Here is a 21,923-nt window from a genome sequence, read left to right as displayed (position 1 = left end):
CCAATATAAGGCCTTGCTACATACCTTGCACAAATCGCTGCTTGTAGCAAAAACAAATTTGCAGAGAAAACATGCTTTAATATCGTCTGTATTTTCTGATCTTGGGGATTCTTTAATGCAGCTCTGCCTTCCACTGAAATAGTGATCTTTCTCGATACCGCCACCACCATCGTGACTACCCTTTACTGTTGGAACAAACATTCCAGCAATTCCACTGGCAAGATGTATAGCTTAGGAATCTAAACCCAGGCTCGGGGGGGTTCTCATTCAGACAATATCATTGTTTCTAACTCTATACCTTTTAAAATCTGGTCCCAATCCGGAGGTTCTTCAACCTTACTCTCCGAAAGATGCAAGTCTGAGATAACATGAGATATTAATGCAGACATTTCATCCTTTATTTATTTATTTATTTAACAGCTTTTAATATACCGGTGTTCATGCAAGCACATCACGCCGGTTTACAATAAACTTGAGAAAGGAGGAAATTACAAAAAACAGGGAGTGGAGCAGGAGCGAAAAGAGGGGGGGGGAGAGGGGGAGAGAGGTAAAGGAGGAAAGACAGCAGCTGAGAAAGGTACAAGGAACATATCAGTATTTACAGGATAGGTTGCTTAATGAGGTTAGAACAAGGTTGATTTTTTACAGCGGTTAATGAGGAATAAATAGATTATATAATGATATATATTAAAGCTTAATTACAGCAGTTATGGTGGATTATATAGATAACTTATTAAACAATTAAACACATATATATAAAGTATTAGCTTATTTACAGCAGTTACAGCAGGTAATAACGGAGTCTTGATTTCGACATATAGGTTGTAAGTTTTAACTGGGTTACAGTGGAGTACGGTGGGAAGGTGGCGGGGGTATAGGGAAAGGGTAAGGGGAGGGAGGGTGGGGGTATGGGTGGGTTGACGGGTGAGGCTCGGGTGGATTCAGGGTGGTGAGGCAGGGGAGAGACAGGGGGGAGCGATTGGGGGGGTGGACTACGAGGGGCTGGAGCAGTGGTAAGCCTGTCGGAAGAGCCAGGTCTTAATGCCTTTTTTGAAGATGGTTAGGGAGGGTTCAAGACGGAGGTATGTGGGGAGGGAATTCCAGAGGGCGGGGCCTGCGATGGTAAAGGCTCTTTCTCTGGTGGTGGATAGGCGGGCAATTTTGAGGGGGGGAGTGTGGAGGGTGCCTGTGGAGGTGGATCTAGTCTGGCGGGTGGAGAGGTGGAAGTGGGGCATTTCTTTAAGCCAGGGGGAGTTGTTATTGTAGAGGGTGTTGTGAAGAATAGTAAGGGTTTTGTATTGGGAGCGGAACTGGATGGGCAGCCAATGTAGGTCTACTAAGATGGGTGTGATATGCTCTCTTTTACGTGTGTTAGTAAGGATACGAGCCATGGCGTTTTGAAGAGTTTGTAGGGGTTTGATGGTGGAGAAAGGGAGGCCTAGTAGGAGGGCATTGCAGTAGTCCACTTTGGAGAAAATAGTGGACTGTAGGACTAATCTGAAGTCTTGAGTATGGAGTAAGGGCTTGAGTTTTTTGAGGATCTGGAGTTTGTAGAAACCTGCTTTGAGGAGGGACTTGATGTGTGGTTTGAAATTCAGGTGTTGGTCAAGGGTGACTCCCAGGTCTCTTACGGAGGGGGGTAGTGTGGGGGAGATGTAGGGGGGCGGTGGTGTGGTGGAGGTATCTTGTTCAGGTTGCTTGGATATAAAGAGTAGTTCGGTTTTGGTTGCATTGAGAGCAAGGTGTAGGTCGGTTAGTAGGGCGTTGATGGAGACTAGGCAAGATTCCCAGAAAAGGATGGTTTCATTGAGGGTTTTTTGAATGGGTATGAGAATTTGTACGTCATCGGCGTATAGGAAGAAGTCCAGGCCTAGGTTTGAGAGTAAGTTGCAGAGGGGGAGGAGGTATATATTGAAGAGGGTGGAGGAAAGGGATGATCCTTGGGGAACGCCTTGTCTGAGGGGAATGTGGCATGATTCAAAGTTATCAAGTTTTATGAGGTATTCTCTGTTAGTAAGGTAAGAGGTGAGCCAGTCTAGCGCTGTGTCGGTGACTCCTATCTCTGTCAAGCGTGTGATAAGGATCTGATGATTGATAGTGTCGAAGGCTGCCGAGATATCTAGAAGGGCCAGTAGGTAAGATTTTCCTTGGTCTAGTCCGATGAGCATGGTGTCAGTGATGGCTAAGAGGAGATTCTCGGTACTTCGGCCTTTCCGAAAACCAAATTGTGAGGGGTGCAGGAGGTTGTGGTCCTCGAGGTAGTCGGTGAGCTGGGTGTTGACTACTTTCTCGAGGACTTTCGCGAGGAAGGGTAGATTGGATATGGGCCGATAGCTTGCTGGGTCAGAGGGGTCAAGGGAGGGTTTTTTTAGGAGGGGTTTCACAACGGCGAGTTTGAGGGGGTCTGGGACTTTGCCGAAGGTAAAGGAGCAGTTAATGAAGTTAGCTAGGGGTTTGGCGATGGTGGTGGGTATGGAGAGGAGGGTTTTGGAGGGGATTGCGTCTAGGAGGTGTGTGGCCGGTTTCATTTTTTTGAGGATGGTCTCAATTTCTAGCGTGGAGGTGGGGTCGAAGGCTTTGATGCAGGAGCTATCGTTTTTAGGGGGGGGGGATGTGGTCATGGGGTTATGGGGGAAACGTTGGAGGATGTTCAAGATTTTGTGCTGGAAATAATTCGCAAGATCCTCGCATTTTTTCTTGGAGTTTTCTTCAGACGTGGCAGGGTGGGGGGTCTTGGTGAGGTTATTGACGTAGGAAAAGAGGGCATTGGCATTGAATTGTAGGTCGTGAATTTTTTTGGCGTGAAAGTCCCTTTTGGCGATGATGGTGGCTTGTCGGTAGTTGTGCAGTTTATACACTGCTTTGTGTTGGGTGGAGGGATGGCGGCGCCACAGGCGTTCTTTTGATCTGAGGTCTTGTTTCAGACTTTGGAGTTCGTTGGAGTACCAGGGTTTTTTTTTGTTCTGAGGGACGGGGATTTCTTTGTGTAGCACGGGGCAGAGTTTATTGGCTATGGATTTGGTTATATGATTCCAGGAGTGAAGGGCTGCATCTGGATTTGAGAGGTCCAGGTTTTCTACAGCTTTGTCGAAAGCTGTGGCTATGTTTTCAGAAGAGCAGGGTTTATGGAAGGAAACAATTTTCCTTTGGGTTGGTGATATCTTGGTGGGGGGAGTGAGGTTGATTTGGGCATTGATGATGAAGTGGTCGGACCAGGGTATGGGGGTTGTTGTGAAATCTAATAGAGTCCTCCTGTTCTCCTCCTGGATAAATTTCCCCCTCCTCAAGGGATCCATGGCTGCTCTCAGCATAGTTTTCTTTGTTCTATGAAAATGGAGAATTGCCCGAAGCCAGGGTATTTATTTAGTTACTTAATCAATCAATTTCTTTTCTGCCAATCTGAAAATCTTGGCAGATTACAGTTTCAAGTACATAAGAATCAGAAGCAAATGTGTATCCTCTACAGTTACTCTGCTATTTTCTGACTTTCCCTGAATAAAAAATGAGGACAATTGGAGAAACTCCTCTGTAGCCCCCTGAGTCTGAAATGCCAGATGAAGAAACTTAATTCTGTCGAGTAATCCACACTGGCAGCCATAGCCTCTTCCTATGGGGTGCCCTGCTGAAGTATTTCCTCTGCCAAAAACCCAGGGAGCTCCTGCATGTGTATTACATTTCCCTTAACTGAGGCTGCAGTTGACCGCAGTGGTTTCAAAATGGCCATTGTAACTTTTTCAATGGCCAAATTCTCATAGTCAACAGCCTCTGCAAAACTCAGGAGAATATTAGGTGCTACTTTGAGGAAGCTCCCGGCTCAACAGGGTGCCTTTTGGAGGGGAATAACAGCCTTTGAGGTCTCTCCTGATTCCATTGCTCTGCACACAAAACTGTTCGTGTCTAAGGTACATTTGGATTCGCAGGATGTGCAGCGAAAGTTCTCATCAGCCATTAATTCTAACGGTCTGGTATCAAACCTCCAGGACAAAAATAAATGCAACTTACCCTTACATAGGCAAACTTAAGAGGACATAGGCAGACAGTCTTTCCCTTAGCAAGAGTGCTTGCTCAAAGAGAAAACGAAATGGTCAACCAAATTATCACAAACCGAAGAATAGGGCGCTACTAAACTTATTCATGTTTGCCTCACTGCAGAGAACACAGATCCACAGAAGCTTGGCCCTAAGGAATAATCAAACTCACAGGATTAGTACAGGAGGTATATAACACACCCCAAAAATAGCTTTAAAAGCAAAATGTCAAAGAACTGGGCAGAGACTTGTCCACAACCATCCATCCAGTAGCTGGAGGCAGAAAACACTGGCTATTCCTGTTCTATTTCTGACATACAAACATGTGAGGTCAACAAAACATAAAAACAACTCTGCTTTCAATTGCTGGATGAGGGGACTAAATGCATATATTCTTGATTTGTGAAGCAGAAGGAAAAGGAAACATATCAATCACTAATTTGTAAGGTTGAACTCTTCCACAAAAAAATATAAGAAAAGACATTACTTACCAAGCACAGGCTTGTACAGGTTTGTTAGTTTAGTAAAGGATGGAAATATATGAGGAAGGTAATATTTTCTAAATAAGGAAAACAGGAACTTAAAACCAGTGTCTTGGTTCTCCTTATTCCTCCACTCTAAACTGGCAGCCTTCAAATATAAAGAGAACAACAAGCATAAGCTTAGTACATGCCACGTGGAAAAGTTTTCTGAGTTGATTTGACAAAGCAGCTTTCAGCAACACAGAAAAATAGCATTCCACGATATCACAGCCTAAAGTATTTTAATAGTATTGCATACATACTAATGCACCATAAATAGCAAACATGAGCTAGAAAACTTCAGAGAAGTGTATCTGTTTAGAATGATTTAAGCATTAAAACATGTACATATAGTCAGCTGTAAATGGAACATATCAGGCTCTAATCAGTATGAAGTGCTTTATCCATCATTTATTTATGGGGGGGTTTTATACCGCCTATGGCAGAAAAACTGTCCTAAGCAGTGAACAATAAAAAAAATAGATAAAACAATCCAACTGCAGTCTGTCATTTATATTCCCATTAGTATAGCTAAGGCAGGGCAATTACTTTGCTTAGTTACTAATCATTTTTTTAAATTGGAGGATAAAAAGCTCTTTTACAAATTCACTAAATATATTTGATAAAGGGACAAAAGTTTTAAAGAAACTAGCCAAATGAAAGGAACTGATCCATTTAAAAACGGAGAACAAAGTTGGTGCTCTTTTTTTAAATTTAAAGTATCTGCCCAAAGTCTTCATGTACGGATTGTTGATATTAATATTCATGTCACGTTCACTGTGAACAAGAGCAATACAAACCAAACCATACTACCAAACCCAGGTCATCAATAACTAACAGAGGAAAGCTTGCTTACCAGTTAACAGGGTTCTCCATAGACAGCAGGAAGAAATTAGCCATTATACATAGGTTATGACATCCAACAGTGCTAACAGAGACCCAGCTTTCAGAGTTAAGTAAACAATTTACTGAGCATGTGTGGGATTTCCTGTGCACGCACATGGTCTCGTTAGCCCTCCAACCCCCCACTCCCTTTGAGAGCTTAAAACTTTAGCAAGATAGTTGACTCTCTAGGAAGGCAGGCAGGTTTTACGAAAGGCTAACAGTGGGGAACACAATTTTCGTTGAGTTAGATCTGACACTTGTTTTTGACTAACTTTTGACATCTGAATCCAAAAATGACCCTAGTTTTTCTCTATCACATCAACATTTTTAGGTACAGGATACCCTCCCTTTGTCCCAAAAATCATACAAAATGTACATACAAAGGAAATAAAAGAAAAATTACCTGACTATACTGTTTATTTAAAGTTACTTTATTCAAACAAAGGCTATATTGTTACTGTAAGTCAAACTGTGTACAAGTAGTAAAATTCTGCTACCAAACATACATATTAAAGTAAAAATTTACACTTATAGCTTTTTCGGCAGTGTTCAATCTGTGGACAATCTCGCCTCATGCTCCAACAATAGTCAGCCATCATATGTACATCCCATCTACCCTGATACCGTGCCTCCATGACCTTCAAATCTTGGTGGAATCGTTCACCTTGCTCATCACTGACTGCACCAAGGTTTTTCGGGAAGTCAGCAAAATGGCTTTGCAGAAAATGCACCTTGATGCTCATGTTGCAACGAAGCATTTTGAAGTTCTCTGAGAGTTTCTGGACAATTTCGGTGTAATTCTGTGCTCGTGTATTTCCAAGAAAGTCCTTGACAAGGTTTTTGAATGACAAACAAGCATTCTTTTGGAGTTCTGACATTGACCCGATGAAATGTTCATCTTTAATGAGCTGTCGAATCTGTGGACCGTCAAACACACCGGCCTTTATCTTTTCAAACGACAGGCTAGGAAATGCCAAAATGAGATACTTGAAACAGTCTCCCTCAGTTGGCAAAGCTTTAACAAATTGCTTCATGAGACCTAGTTTTATGTGCAGAGGTGAGAATATAATGTTCTTTCTGTCAACAAGTGGCTCATGTAGAATGTTTGGATCACCAGGTTTGAGGTCAGATCTTGGAGGCCAATTCGACTGCACCCAATGCTTCTCACAAGCTCTGCTGCCCACATACACAGAAAACAAACAGTGGTTGTAGGTAGGAATTACAAAAGTTCTTGAAGTTTGCAGTAATACCTATGCGAAGCGCTAAGATAGGCTATTTATCGCAAACTGCGCTACTACCATAAAACACGCCCCTTTTCCTATCGCATGCGATATCTAGTGCATTTTGATAAAACCAGGCCTAAGATACGCTGTAGAGAATAAACTTGACATGATAGAAGAAAACTGCAGTTTTGAAATCAGCATGCCTATTTAAGTCTAAAACAGCTGAAAAATCGAACTCAACAGGAAAATGTTAAAAATTGTTCCCCAGTGTAATTCATCTTGCTATCTACAAAGAACCCTGTTTACGAGTACGAAAACTTGCTTTCTCCATCGACAAGCAGATATGAATTAGCCATTATGTATGGGAAGTCCCAAGCTAAGGGCTGCATTGCAGAAGCTCTTTCTTATGGCCAGGCTACATCAAGTGAAGAGTGGACTACTGGGTGAACAGGCTGCACAGAACTGCTAGTGCAAAGTTTCTGTCCTCCTGAGATATGCAATCCAGACATTAATGGAACATGAAGGCGTGCAGAGATGTCTAAGTAGCAGCTTTGCAAATGTTTTCAAAAGACATGGCCACAAGATACGCCACTGAAGTTACCATGGTTCTTACTAGATATGCCTCGATAGAGTCTGTACTCTGAAAGTCAGCCAGCACACAATTCACTACACAGTCTGCTAGCCAAACTGACAAGAGTTCCCCTCCCAATCTATTGGTATCAAAGGACAAATTTTCCTATTTGATTTATATTCTGCTTTTCAGGTACATAGTAAATGTCAGCAGAAAAAATCCTAAATGGTCTGTCCAGTCTGCCCCAGCAAGTATTTTTTTTTTTTAATTCTTACAGTAATTATTGCTCTATGCCGGTTACCTTAGTTAATATGGGCTACCCTTTTCTTCGTCTCCATCATTTATCCACTAGGCATCCTCTGTGCTTATCCCATTTCCTTTTGAATTCCATTACCATCCTTGTCCCCATTACCTCTACAGGGAGGGAATTCCATTCATTCACCACCCTTTTCTGTGAAGAAATACTTTGTAACATTGGTCCTGACTTGACCCCCTTGAAGAATCATAATATGACCCCCCGTAGTTCTATAGTTTTCTTTCCATCAAAAAAGTTTGAATCCTATGTATTATTAATACCTTTCAAATATTTAAAAGTCTGAATCATATCACACCTGCCTCTCCTCAACTCCAGTGTATACATATTTAGGACCTTCAATTTCATCTCATAACTCTTAATACAGACCCCACACAATTTTGGTTACCTTTCTCTGAATCGATTGGATCCTATCTCCAGAACCGAACATAGTACTCCAGATGAGGCCTCACCAATAAACTCAATAGGGGCACCATCACATCCTTTTTCCCACTGGTTATGCCTCTCTACACAGCCCATCATCCCTCTGACTATCGATTTCCTTGTCACACAGATTTTCCACCTTCAGATCATCATAAGAACATAAGAAAATGCCATACTGGGTCAGACCAAGGGTCCATCAAGCCCAGCATCCTGTTTTCAACAGTGGCCAATCCAGGCCATAAGAACCTGGCAAGTACCCAAAAACTGTTTATTCCATGTTACCAATGTTAATGGCAGTGGCTATTCTCTAAGTGAACTTAATAGCAGGTAATGGACTTCTCCTCCAAGAACTTATCCAATCCTTTTTTAAACACAGCTATACTAACTGCACGAACCACATTCTCTGGCAACAAATTCCAGAGTTTAATTGTGCGTTGAGTAAAAAAGAACTTTCTCCGATTAGTTTTAAATGTGCCCCATGCTAACTTCATGGAGTGTCCCCTAGTCTTTCTACTATCCGAAAGAGTAAATAACCGATTCACATCTACCCGTTCTAGACCTCTCATGATTTTAAACACCTCTATCATATCCCCCCCTCAGTCGTCTCTTCTCCAAGCTGAAAAGTCCTAACCTCTTTAGTCTTTCCTCATAGGGGAGTTGTTCCATTCCCCTTATCATTTTGGTAGCCCTTCTCTGTACCTTCTCCATCGCAATTATATCTTTTTTGAGATGCGGCGACCAGAATTGTACACAGTATTCAAGGTGCGGTCTCACCATGGAGCGATACAGAGGCATTATGACATTTTCCGTTTTATTCATCATTCCTTTTCTAATAATTCCCAACATTCTGTTTGCTTTTTTGACTGCCGCAGCACACTGAACCGACGACTTCAATGTGTTATCCACTATGACACCTAGATCTCTTTCTTGGTTTGTAGCACCTAATATGGAACCCAACATCGTGTAATTATAGCATGGGTTATTTTTCCCTATATGCATCACCTTGCACTTATCCACATTAAATTTCATCTGCCATTTGGATGCCCAATTTTCCAGTCTCACAAGGTCTTCCTGCAATTTATCACAATCTGCTTGTGATTTAACTACTCTGAAAAATTTTGTGTCATCTGCAAATTTGATTATCTCACTCGTCGTATTTCTTTCCATCAAACACTAACACCCCAAGCATTTTAGACTTTCGCCTCCATCACGTACAGCTCATATGGATTTCTGCACCCCAAATGCATGACTGAATTTCTTTGCATTGAATCCAAATACTAAACCTTCGACCATTCCTCACGTTTTCTTAGATCACTTTTCCTTTTCTCTGCTCCTTCTGGCATATCCAATCTTTTGCAGATCTTAGTATCATCCACAAAAAGATAAACTTTTCCTCCTAACTCTTCCACAATAACATTCACAAAGATATTGAACAGAACCTGTCCCAGAACAGATTCCTGAGGCACTCCACTTATCACTCTTCCCTCCTCAGAGTAGGTTCCATTTATGGACTACTTACTGTCTTGTCAGTCAACCAATTTCTTATCCATTCCACTACCATAGGAGCCTTTCTCAGGTTTCTCAATTTGTTCATGAGTCTCCTAGGCGGGATTGTATCAAAAGTTTTTCTGAAATCCAGATAAACCACATCAAGTGCTCTTCTTGATCCAATTTTCTAGTCATCCAATCAAAAAAAATCTAATTTATTTATTTATTTAGAGATTTTTATATACCGCGGCACGTTAATAACATCACCTCGGTTGATTGTCTGACAATCTCCATCCGCTATGTTGCTCTAGTTCATGCAACCCACTGCATTGCAGATAGTTCACTATCCTTTCCTTCAGAAGCTTCTCCATTTGTTTTCCCACTACAGAAGAAAGGCTAACCAGCCTGTAGTCTCCAGACTCCTCCTTGCTACCATTTTTGTGAATCACAATTTCCCTTCTCCAATCCTGTGGCACCACTCACGTTTTGCTCCTACAGTATCCTAGGATGCATCTCATCCAGTCCCATGCCTTTGTTCACTTTCACTTTTGCTAATTCTACCCAAATACTCTTCTATAAATAGTATCTACCTCATTCCCATCCATGCTCTTACCAACCAGAAACAGGCCTTCCCTCCTCGGTCTTCTTTAGTGAACATCGTAATGAAGCGTTTAATGTTTCTGCTTTTTCCTCATCTTTCTCCAATGAACCCTGTCTCCTTTCAATCTTACAATACCAACTCAGGCCCTTCCTCATTTCTCTAATATACCTGAAAAATGTTTTGTCACCTTGCTTTACCACTTTGGCGATCCTGTCTTTCATTCAAGGTTTTGCCATCCTGATTTCTTTTCTCGTTCCTTCCAGCTTCACCAAATAATCTTCCCTGTCTTCTTCTTTTGAGTTCTTTTGTACTTTGTGAATGCTGATCTTTTTGTCTTTATATTTTTAGCCACCTCTTTAGAGAACCATAGTTTCCTTTTTTCTTAACTTTTATTCACTTATTATATGAAGATTTGTTGCCTTTGTTATAGCTCCTTTTTATTTAACCCACTGTTACTCCACTTCTCCCATCTACTCCCAGCCTTCTAGCTCCTCCATAAAGTACTTCCCCATTTTTTCAAAGTCTCTATTTCCGAAATCTATGAATTGGATCTTTGAGTTACTTCTCTCTGTCCTAGCCGCTATATCACACCATCCTGTTTAAGGATCACTGGCACTCAGATGGGCACCCACCCGGACATTAGAGATATCTCCATTTGTGAGTACAAAGGCCAGTAGTGCTCCTCCCTTCATGAGTTCCATCATCAAATGTCTAAGAATAGACCCTTGAAAGGCATCCAAAATTTCTCTACTCCTTGCAGATTCTACAGAGATTTGCCAAGCCACATCTGATAAACTAAAATCTCTAACGAATAACATTTCTCCCTTCTTTCCCACTTTTTGGACGTCTTCAGCCAAATCTCTGTCCAGTTCTATGATTCATAACAGTGGCGTAGCCAGAATTGAATTTTTGGGTGGGCACAAGGTTAACATGGGTGGGCTGTAGGCATGCAGGTCTGAGATCAACTAGTTGTATTCTTATTAATAAATAATGCCATATACTGCACCCTACAATGGCTTTCTAAGAAGTTTGCAACAGCCTCAATTATTTCAAGCACTTAGCAGCATTAAAAATTCCTTATTACATCAGTTTTAATTTTATATTTATTGCAATTTATAAATGCACAAGTATATCATGAAAAAGCAAAGAAAACAATCAGATCCAATCAATCATGCAATAAACAAAAATGAATGTATTCTTTTATGAATCCTCTTTGCAGAAAGCCAGAAATCATCATGACTACAATAAAATAGTATTAATCAGAACAGGTACAGAGCAGAGCTAGGACAATTCACATTACAATTAACATGAAAAAAAAAAAGTATTCAAATTCTGGTGTCACCTCAGCAAAAAATATCCCTCCACTTCTTTTTTTTGAAATAACACAAACTCCTGCAAAGAAATATCATACAGTCACAGCACTGACTCTCAGGATTCAAACAGCAACTTTATGAAAAAGCAGCAATGCAAATACTACACCAGGCCCAAGAACATTATTACATCACATACTAGAACAGAATAAGCTGGACTACTACAGAGAAACTACATCAGAGTAGAAATACTGCACTTCAGTCACACACACAGGCAAAACAGAGACCGACCTTTACCTAATATACAGAAATAAGAAACTACAAATTAGAAACAGAAACATGCATACAAAACCTAAGGAGAAAGCCTGAGAAACTAGACTCTAAACAGTGGAAAACTGAAGAAAGAGCAAAATACAAAAATATAAGAAATGCACATTCCCAAAGATGGCATATTCAAATTGCTAAAATATAAAAAAAAAAATGTTTATCTTTGTCTGATCTTTGAATTTTCTAATCAGTTGGTCCTGTTCTCTTTTTCCCATTTTACCCGTCACTCATTTCCTAATTCCTTTTCAGTATCTCTCCTACTACTGTCTTCTTCCCTTCCTCCCCTCACATACACTCCCCCATATACACAAGCTCTCACTCTCTCATCCCCCCAGGCTCCCATTCTTATGCACACACAGACCCACACCTAGGCTCTCAACATCACCCACCCACACCCAGGCTCCCAACCTCAACCCCCCACACACTTCCAAGCTCCCAATCTCAGCCCCCCATACAAACACATTTTCAAGCTCCCAATCGCAGCCACACACACACGTATTCAAGCTCCCAATCGCAGCCACACACACACACACACACATATTCAGACTCCCAATCGCAGCCACACACACACACGTATTCAAGCTCCCAATCGCAGCCACACACACACACACACACACACATATTCAAGCTCCCAATCGCAGCCACACACACACACACACACACGTATTCAAGCTCCCAATCGCAGCTACACACACATTTATTCAAGCTCCTAATCTCACCCACAAACACAGGGCCCTTTTCATTAGGTACAGCTGTACAGCCAAAATTATTCTTCTGCCACAGTGGGGATGGGATCCCGCAGCAGCCTTGCAACTCCGGCCCTCCTTTTCACCATCGCAGGGATGGGATCCCGTAACAGCGAAGATGAGCACCGAACTGCAATGAGTATGGGGATTACTGAAGCATGGAGAAAGCAAAAATCTGTCAATGATCCGCAAGCAAAATTGGTTCAACTTTATAAATCACAAAAAGAGTATAAAAAAAAAGGAGGAAATGACATCATCCCTAGTGAATGGCCACCTGACTCCAGCTCCATGTAGCTGGAGACTGAAAGCGAAATAAAAACTAGCAATCACCGCTTGCTTTTTGAGGAAATATACCTGTAAAGTATATGGCAACCCGACGAAAAACAGTCGACCTGCCTGAGTTCTCATACAGTGGGAACTCCGTGGCTCCAAAAATGCTGGCCTCGGGGGATGAAGGTACAATGGTGCCGGGACATGTGCAGCTGGACGAGGCCCTAAAAGAGACGGGCATGGACTCTAGCCTTACACGTCAGGAGCTTAGAACATGGCTCCAAGATATCAAAAAAGAAATCATACAGGCATTCAAGGTTGAAATACAAGATGTTATGGGTGCCTTACATACAGAGGTAGAGGAGATAGGCGAGTGGGTACATGCATTGGTGAAGACCACGGATGAACATACCACGGTGCTGATGCAGCAAGCTAAGGAGATGTCAGTGATAAAACAAGCGACTGAAGACCTGGCTAACAAAATGGAGGACCTGGAAAACAGGCACAGATGCAACATTAGAATCCGAGCAGTCCCGGAGGAAGAAGGGACAAGTGACTATGTTGCGTTGGTCCAGACCATATGCAAGGCTATACTAAGCTCCGAGGCCCCGCAGCCATATGAACAAAGAATAGCAATACACCGGGCACATCGATCCCTGGGGAAAGCCACTAATAATCAACCTGTATATAAGTTGCACCACTGTACATAGCTGTTTATGTTAATGTTTTTTATTACCACTGTTTTTGCACTTTCTGTACCTTTGTATCTCTTTAATTGCTTAATCCCCTTTCCCCCACCCCTGTTCTTTGTATTTTCAATCTTTTAGTTGTAATGTGAACTGGCATGATGTTTGCACACTAATGCCGGTATATAAAAGTTTTAAATAAATAAATAAACCTCAGGACATCATAGCCTGCGTACACAGCTTCCCGGTTAAGGAACAGGTTATGAATAAAGCTCGAACCATGGGAAATATAATGTGGCACGGCTCAGCAATTCAAATCTATAATGATCTCTCGGCGGCCACACTGCAAAGGCACAAAGCCATGAAAAGTATTACAGACACTCAGAGCGGAAAACGTGAGGTACAAATGGTTGTACCCGTGTGGCTTACTGTTTAAACATTAGTGGACACTCCTGTACAGCGAGAACTCCGGAGGTAGCTGAAAGATTTTTGCGGCAAAAGGTATTGATGTAAAAACACAATCACCAGGAGAACAACCAACAGAGAGCATGGTGGCCCCCAGATGGCAGAGAACTGGCAAGGGCAGGAAATGCCTGAGAAGACAAGAGGGTAATAGTGCCCCGGCTGAGAATGCCCCTACTTGAACCTACAATCAAGCTTGGAGACTGTCGGGATCAGTAAAAGATCTGTGGATTCACCTTCTACTCGCTGTCTTATTCCTTTTTCACCAATATGCAACGAGGGGCCACTGCTGGTGAAGCCTCCCCTATTGCGAGTCTGAAGACTGTTATTCCTCCGGGAATTTTGTCTTGTGTAAACGGAGATCTAGTATGTATGGGGGTGGGGGGGGGGGAGAGTCTCATGGTTAAGGGATTGGACATATTTCTTATAAAGTATAAGCTGTGCAGGCTACACGGGATGATGCCATTCCTCCGCTGTAGTTAGGGTGAGGATGGATTCCTCACTGGTGAATGACGGGGGGGGGGGGGGGAGAGGGAGGGAAGGGGGTTTATTTGTTGGGGCATTGGGGCACAGGAATGTGGTATGTACATATCCATGTGTACATAAGGTCATAGAACGCTGGGATGGAATAGTCATTGGCTGCTTACTTAATATCCCCAATGGCTGATTTGAATATTGTATCCCTTAATGTTAAGGGTCTTAACCACCCCAGAAAACGTCAGTTGCTCTTTAATGATGCTAGGGCACACAAGCCATCAGCCTATTTTATTTGGGAAACACATTTACTAAGAAAGGATGAATGCCTACTATGGGATCGGGAATACCCGCAGACCTATTTGGCCTCTAACTGTGAGGAGAAAAAGAAAAGCGGAGTGGTTATTATGTTTGTCAAAGATCTGAGAGTGGAAGTCCTAGATAGTAGACAGGATAGGAGGGGCCGATAGATAGCACTGGTGATTAAAATAGATAATGTCCTTGCGACTCTCCTTAACATTTATGCGCCTAATCACAACCAGGGCAAATATTTTACCCAGTTGGATCAATCTTTAAGTGACTATATTCAAGGGCTTCTTTTAATGCGGGGTGATTTTAATTTATATTTGGAATCCTCAGCTGGATCATAGTTATCAGTCCGGAGGGGGGCAAAAAGGACATCAAAAACATTTGAAAATTCTTATGGATCACTGGGGCCTCTATGATATCTGGCAATTACAACATCCCAGGGACAGGGACTTCACTTTTTACTCCCGGGTTCATGGATCCTACTCACTCATAGATATGTGATTTGGTAGCAAACTCTGGTATGCGGGATGTAAGGATACGCAGATCGGACCCATAACGTGGTCAGATCACTCTCCTCTACTAGATTCCTTCTGTATACAAGTAGACAAACCTGGTGTTACATATTGGAGACTGAATAACACCTTGCTCTCTGACTCTCAGGTATGTGACTCCATCTGGGATGAAATTACAGAATACTTTCTAATTAATGACAACGGAGAGGTTACCCCTGGCACACTTTGGAATTGCTTTAAAGCAGTCATTACAGGAAAGCTGATCGCAAAAGCAGCGGCAATCAAAAAACAGCCCATCAGACCAGTCTAGATTTGATTAGGAAGATTTATTTGTTTGTTTTTTGTATACCGATATTCAACAAAAATCTTCACATCGGTTCACATATAACAAAAATAGAAAAATACAATATGAAAAGTAGAAGAGTGTTATACAAAATAATGGAGAAAATTAAAGAAGACAGAAGAAAGAGAAAAAGAACAGTAATTAAATTGAATTTAGGAGATAATTCGTATAAACATGTTGAAAAAGCTTTTAGAAAAAGCAAAGATCAGCAATTTGGAGAAGCAACATAAGACCAAAGGGGGTGGATGGATACTACAGGAATTGGACAAAAAGAGGATTGAGCTTCGCACAATTCTAGACGGTGAAATCCTTGATAAGTTGGATAAATCTAGGAGTACCTACTTTGTTGAAGGCAATAAGCCGGGTAAAGTTGTTGGTGAGACAAGACAGCAGATCTCTCAGAGTACTATCTTAAAAGTTAAGGACAAATCAGGCCACTATATTCTGGATAATAAAAATATTAGAACCCGATTTGTGCAATTTTATAAGGAATTATATACCAACTAACATCCAATCTCAGATAGTGCCACTGAAACATAAATAACTGGGGTACAATTGCCGTCCCTAACTGAAAAACAATAGACAGCACTTGATGGGCCCATAACTCAAGGGGAGATTTTTTCTGCAATATCCACACTTAAGCCTCATAAAGCCCCAGGCCTTGATGGCTTTTCTGGACTTTTCTATAAAAAATTTCAGGATCTCCTTATACCTTATTTATAGTTAGTATATAATGATCTTTTAAGTAATCCAACACTGCCACTTTCTATGGATTTAGCAGGTATCACTATCTTACCTAAGCTGCAAAAGCAAATGTTGCTGACCTGTAACAGGTGTTCTCACAGGACAGCAGGATGTTAGTCCTCACATATGGGTGACATCATCAGGATGGAGCCCAATCACGGAAAACTTCTGTCAAAGTTTCCAGAACTTTGACTGGCCCCTACTGGGCATGCCCAGCATGGCACTAACCCTGCAGCCAGCAGGGGTCCCCCTTCAGTCTTATTTAAAAGCTACAGGCAGTGCCGAAAAATAAAACAACAAAACATTACGAACCCAACACCGCAGGGCGGCGGGCGGGTTTCATGAGGACTAACATCCTGCTGTCCTGTGAGAACACCTGTTACAGGTAAGCAACATTTGCTTTCTCATAGAACAAACAGGATGGTAGTCCTCACATATGGGTGAGTACAGAGCTAAGGATGTCCGAACATGCACCAAATGTACCCAACGGCGTGCAACAGGCACAACAACTGGGATGCAATTTGGTAGAGGGCATCCTGAACCCCACCGGGCAGGCGGAAGGGTGTTGGTACGTCACGTTGGAAACAGGTTACGCAGGACAGACTGGCCGAAGATGGAATCTTGTCTTCCAGCTTTGTCCAAGCAATAGTGGGCTGCGAAAGTATGGAGAGAACTCCAGGTGGCAGCCCTACAAATGTCAGGAAGCGGCACCGATCGTAGGTGTGCTACTGAGGTCGCCATGGCCCTCACAGAGTGTGCTTTAACACGGTCTAGAAAAGGAATGCCTGCTTGCTGATAGCAAAAAGATATGTAGTCCGCCAACCAGGAGGAGAGAGTCTGCTTACCCACAGGTTGCCCTAATTTGTTGGGATGGAAAGAGACGAATAACTGAGTGCTCTTCCTGTGGGCAACTGTACGGTCTAAATAGAAGGCTAGAGCTCATTTATAGTCAAGGGTATGCAGAGCCTGTTCCCCTGGATTGGAATGGGGCCTGGGAAAGAAGGTAGGTAGTATGATGGATTGATTAATATGAAACTCCGAAACTACCTTAGGTAAAAACTTAAGGTGCGTGCGGAGTACCGCCCGGTCCTGCAGGAGTTTAGTGTAAGACGGATAGGTAACTAGGGTCTGCAACTCACTAACCCTGCGAGCTGAAGTAATAGCCAAAAGGAAAATCACTTTCCATGTGAGATATTTAAGGTCAGAGGAATGAAGAGGCTCAAATGGTGGTTTCATGAGCCGACCGAGAACCAGATTAAGATCCCAAGAAGGGGCCGGAAGACGAAGAGGAGGCTTGATGTGGAGCAAGCCCTTCAGAAAATGTGTTACAGGGGGTTGTACGAATATAGGGACATCCCTAACACCTTTATGGAAGGCAGCTACCACACTGACATGCATTCTGATGGAGGATGTCTTGAGACCTGACTGACAGATGCCAGAGATAGTCCAAAAACCTTGGGATTGGACAAGAAAAGGGATCAAGGGACTGAGAGGTGCACCATGAAGTGTACCTTTTCCAGTTATAGGAGTAAGATTTTCTCGAGGAAGGCTTCCATGAAGCAATCAAGACACGGGAAACGGAATCTGAAAAGTTAAGTGGTTGAAGGATTAACCTTTCAACATCCATGCCATCAGGGACAAGGCTTGAAGATTGGGATAGTGAAGGCACCCGTCGTTTTGAGTGATCAGGAGCGGGTCCTTTCCCAAGGGAATGTGCCTGCGGATGGAGAGATCCTGGAGTATAGGAAACCACACTTGGCATGGCCAGTGAGATGCTATCAGGATCATGGTTCCCTTGTCCTGACATAGCTTCATGAGAGTCTTCGAGAGAAGAGGTAGTGGAGGAAATGCATAAAGCAGACTGGAGGCTTTAAATAAGCTCTTATATCAGCAGGCATCCAAATCCCTATAGTATTACAAATATCAACTCTATAAGCACAGGAATAGGCCTAGTAAGGTATTAGCAAACCTAGTCAGGGCTCACGGACCCAAGTCACTCATAACCAGTATAAAAGACAAGGATGGGAGCCACAAAACGGCTGCCAAAGACAATGCGGTGCAATTTTATGAGTATTACAGTGGTCTTTATGGGGCAAAGCCAAGACACCCAGAGGTCTCTGAAATGTTTTTTACATAATCTCCCCTGGCCTAAATTAACTAGAGACCAGCAAGAGTTGTTGAATGGCCCTATTACGGACAGTGAGATTTATGCAGTTATTCATGGTCTAAAACTTGGAAAGGCTGTGGGGCCTGATGGCCATGGGCCCGAATTTTACAAGATCTTAAAATTCCCTGTACTGCCAGTGCTAATGCAATATTATAATAGTTTAGTCTCCGGTCAGACTATCAGCTTTACTGAAAATCAATCAACAATCGTTCTCCTCCCAAAACCTGGGAAGGACCCCCACAAAGTAGGATCATAGCGCCCCCATCTCCCTTATTAAAAGTGATTTAAAAATTTTAGCAGCTGTACTAGCAGCTAGACTGAATTCCACACTGCCCTCTATAATTTATTCAGACCAAACAGGATTCATAAAAGGGAGGCAAAGGGGTTAAAAATGTACGGAGGCTGATTGTAGCATTAAGTTACCATCCGCGAGATGAAGCACTAATTCTGAGTCTCGATGCTGAAAAGGTCTTTGATTCTCTCTCATGGAATTATCTATCTTGGGTTTGAAAAATTATGGTTTTGCAGGAAGCTTCATATCCTGGTTGGGAGTGGTATACAACACCCCCCCCCCCCCCCCCGTGCCCGGCTCCTTATCAATGGAACACTATCAGAGTCGTTCCCTCTCCATTGCGGAGTATGGCAGGGATGTCCCTTGTCCCCCCTACTTTTTGTCCTGGCACTGGAGCCTCTGGCCATAAAGCTTCGACTAGATAAAGAGATTTGGGGCCTACGTATCGGAAAGCACCAGATGAAGTTGGAGATGTTCGCTGACGACATACTATTATTTGTAGGCAGACCTAGGCATAAGTGTACCAGCCATCATCTAGAGTTTTTCCCAATTGAAGGCCATAGCTGGGTTGACTATAAATTTTGCCAAGTCAGAGACCTTAGCGTTGGATCCCCGAATGCAACACACTTGGCCAGAAGGGTTCCCCTTCACATGGTTACAGAATAAGCTTAAATATTTGGAGGTGTGGATCCCTTGGGACCTATCGGACCTCTATGACCTAAATATAAAAAGTACATTGGTGGATCTGGGAGCCCAGATAACAGCCTGGCAATCCTTACCTCTCTCCTTATTTGGGCGAGGCGCATTACTAAAAATGGAAATAGTGCCAAAGTTGTTGTATAAGCTCCATATGCTTCCATATTGGCTGACTAGCAAAGATGTACGCTGGTTACAGTCCTCTTTTCAGAAATTTATTTGGGCAGGGAAGAGAGCTCGGCTACGGTATCAAACTCTCATACACGCTCGAGAAACTGTGGGGTTAGGCCTGTCAGATTTTCGTTTATACAATGTAGCCTGCCAACTCAGATTTGTGGGGGAATGGCTTTTGGACAAGTATTCCTATTGTGAAGACTGTTTGCTTAATAGCATGACCTCTCCATGGGCCCCACTGTTTTTATTGCAAACTATTACTTTTCGCCACTTGCACATACCCAAAGGACTCCTTCAACCCTGTAGACAGGGAGGCATGATCGGCACAGTTTCCCTGCTATTGCCGCTCCTGGGTAGCACCATCTTCAGTGACTGGCTACAAAAAGGATTACCGTATATTTTTCACTTCTACTCCAGAGAAGCCCCGACGGTGATTGACTTTACATTACTGGCACGTGACTATCAATTACTTTCAAAGCACTTTTTTTGCCTACTTACAAACACATCATTATCTCCAGTCCTTCTGGTGGACAGAGGAAACCTTCCGCTTGGAGTCTGCCTTTGCCCAGCGAATTTTTGACGTTGCCTTAACTCAGAATTCCATTAAGGGCTGGAGCGGTCTGGGAAAAGCCTTCAGAACACCTAGCCACCTCACCTCTATTGCACAGTACTGGGCTGCTGCCTGGGACATAGATATCTCCAATGCATACATGCTTGCTTGTTTTAAGAACATGCATATAAGTGTGTCGTATCTGTCCCCAGAGAGCTTCAATTTAAAATACTACATCACATTATCTGCGATGATGTTCGCCAACACCGCATGGGTCGACTACCGTCAGTTACCTGTATAATGTGTCATTTGGAAACTGGTACAGTAGCTCATCGGCTTCTCACATGCTCAAGTCTGACAGCATTCTGGGATGGGGTACTCGCGGTTCTTGCCCAATGCATCCAGACTATGGTTAACAGACCCAGCAAGCTCCTCTTGTCAGGTATGCATTGGTCAATATCAACCTATCACCTTTCATCTGACAGGTTTCGTCACACTGCTGTACTGTTAACGTGCCGCACGATTTTAGCTAACTGGATTGAACCAGACACAAAGCCCACGCTACAGGCATGGTACTACCGGATTACCTTGACAATGCAACTGGAATGGTTGGAGTACCTCACTAACATGCGCACTTTTGACAAATTGTATTGCGACTGTTGGGCTACCTGCTTCACTTTGTTGCCTCAGGACATTCAAACCCATTTCCTGGCAACAGGATATCAAACCCAATGGCGGAGATTGCTAACTGTTCCACCGCTGTGGCCCTCGTCTCTTGAGGTTGGCATCAGTGGCAGGCACAAGGTGCAGGGCCATAGCAAGGCGGGCAGAGGCCTAGAGGCATTCTATGTCTTTTACGAGTCTGGATTCAGGCTCTTATTGGTGTACATACTCTCGGGGAGGGTGGGGGGGTGAGTTTGTGTGAAGCTGAGAGGGTTGAAGAGTGAGTGTGGTATGCATGGTGGAAACTGTGGATGTTTGCTGAGATACAGCATTGTTGTAAAATGGACCATGCCCAATAGTATAATTGTTGAACTGATGTTTCATATGAGATCTTGTCCTTTGGAGTTAAGTCTGTTTATACTTTGTTACATTGGCCAAGATCGTACTGTAAATCTAGAGCCGTTGTACTGCATATCGCCATCAAAAAAAATGATTTTGACAAAAAAAAAAAAAAAAGAGAGAGAGGACAGAGCCACTTTATTATCTGTCTGGATTAAAATTCTCTTTTCCTGAGATTATAAATACCATCTAGGTCCAAGAGTGGGAGTCAGAACAAATTGACTTAAGCTGAGGGAGCTCCTGGGTTCAAAGATTAGCACTCTTAAAACCACTCTTTCTGAATTGCAACAATTACAACTGCTTGACTTCACTTGCATTCTTTGTCAAGAACTTTATGGACAACTGGCTGGCGAGGCTTCGTAAGCAAATGTCTTCTCAAACCCCATAGATGCAGAGAGAAAATCAAGATTGCGGACAACAAAATGGCACTGGAGAAAGACAAATGGCTGGGACCAAAACCTAACGTTGAGACAGACCAACTAATTCACACTATTTCAGAGAAAGTGCCAGCGGTGCTGGAAGACCATTTTAATAGATTGGAAAATATCTTAGCTGGAATAAAATCTGGTATTTTGCATCATGCCGCACAAACTGGACACCTTCAACAAAAGCCAAATAAGCAGGAAGAAACTGTGGAGAATTTACAGCAGATGGTAAATGAACTTAAACAGAATCAAGTGCTAGAAAACTATATAGATGATCAAGAAAAAGAGGATGCCAAAATAATATTCACATAATAGAAGTCC

The 21,923-nt window shown here is 42.7% G+C and overlaps 1 protein-coding gene across 4 annotated transcripts in view; it reads right to left on the bottom strand.

Annotated features, from left to right (window-relative positions):
- The window catches only part of RALGAPA2 (Ral GTPase activating protein catalytic alpha subunit 2), a 1,327,630-nt gene that overhangs the window by 1,116,774 nt on the left and 188,933 nt on the right, over positions 1–21,923 (bottom strand). For all 4 annotated transcript variants that reach the window (XM_029593760.1, XM_029593759.1, XM_029593761.1 and 1 more), the window contains exon 8: positions 4,520–4,658. In XM_029593760.1, coding sequence (XP_029449620.1) covers positions 4,520–4,658 — 139 coding nt within the window. The remainder of the gene's footprint in view (positions 1–4,519; positions 4,659–21,923) is intronic.

Source organism: Rhinatrema bivittatum, chromosome 3, assembly GCF_901001135.1.
Source record: "Rhinatrema bivittatum chromosome 3, aRhiBiv1.1, whole genome shotgun sequence".
Classification (NCBI taxonomy): domain Eukaryota; kingdom Metazoa; phylum Chordata; class Amphibia; order Gymnophiona; family Rhinatrematidae; genus Rhinatrema; species Rhinatrema bivittatum.
The sequence above is the reverse complement of the archived record's forward strand: the minus strand, read 5'-3'. Positions and strand labels throughout refer to the sequence as shown.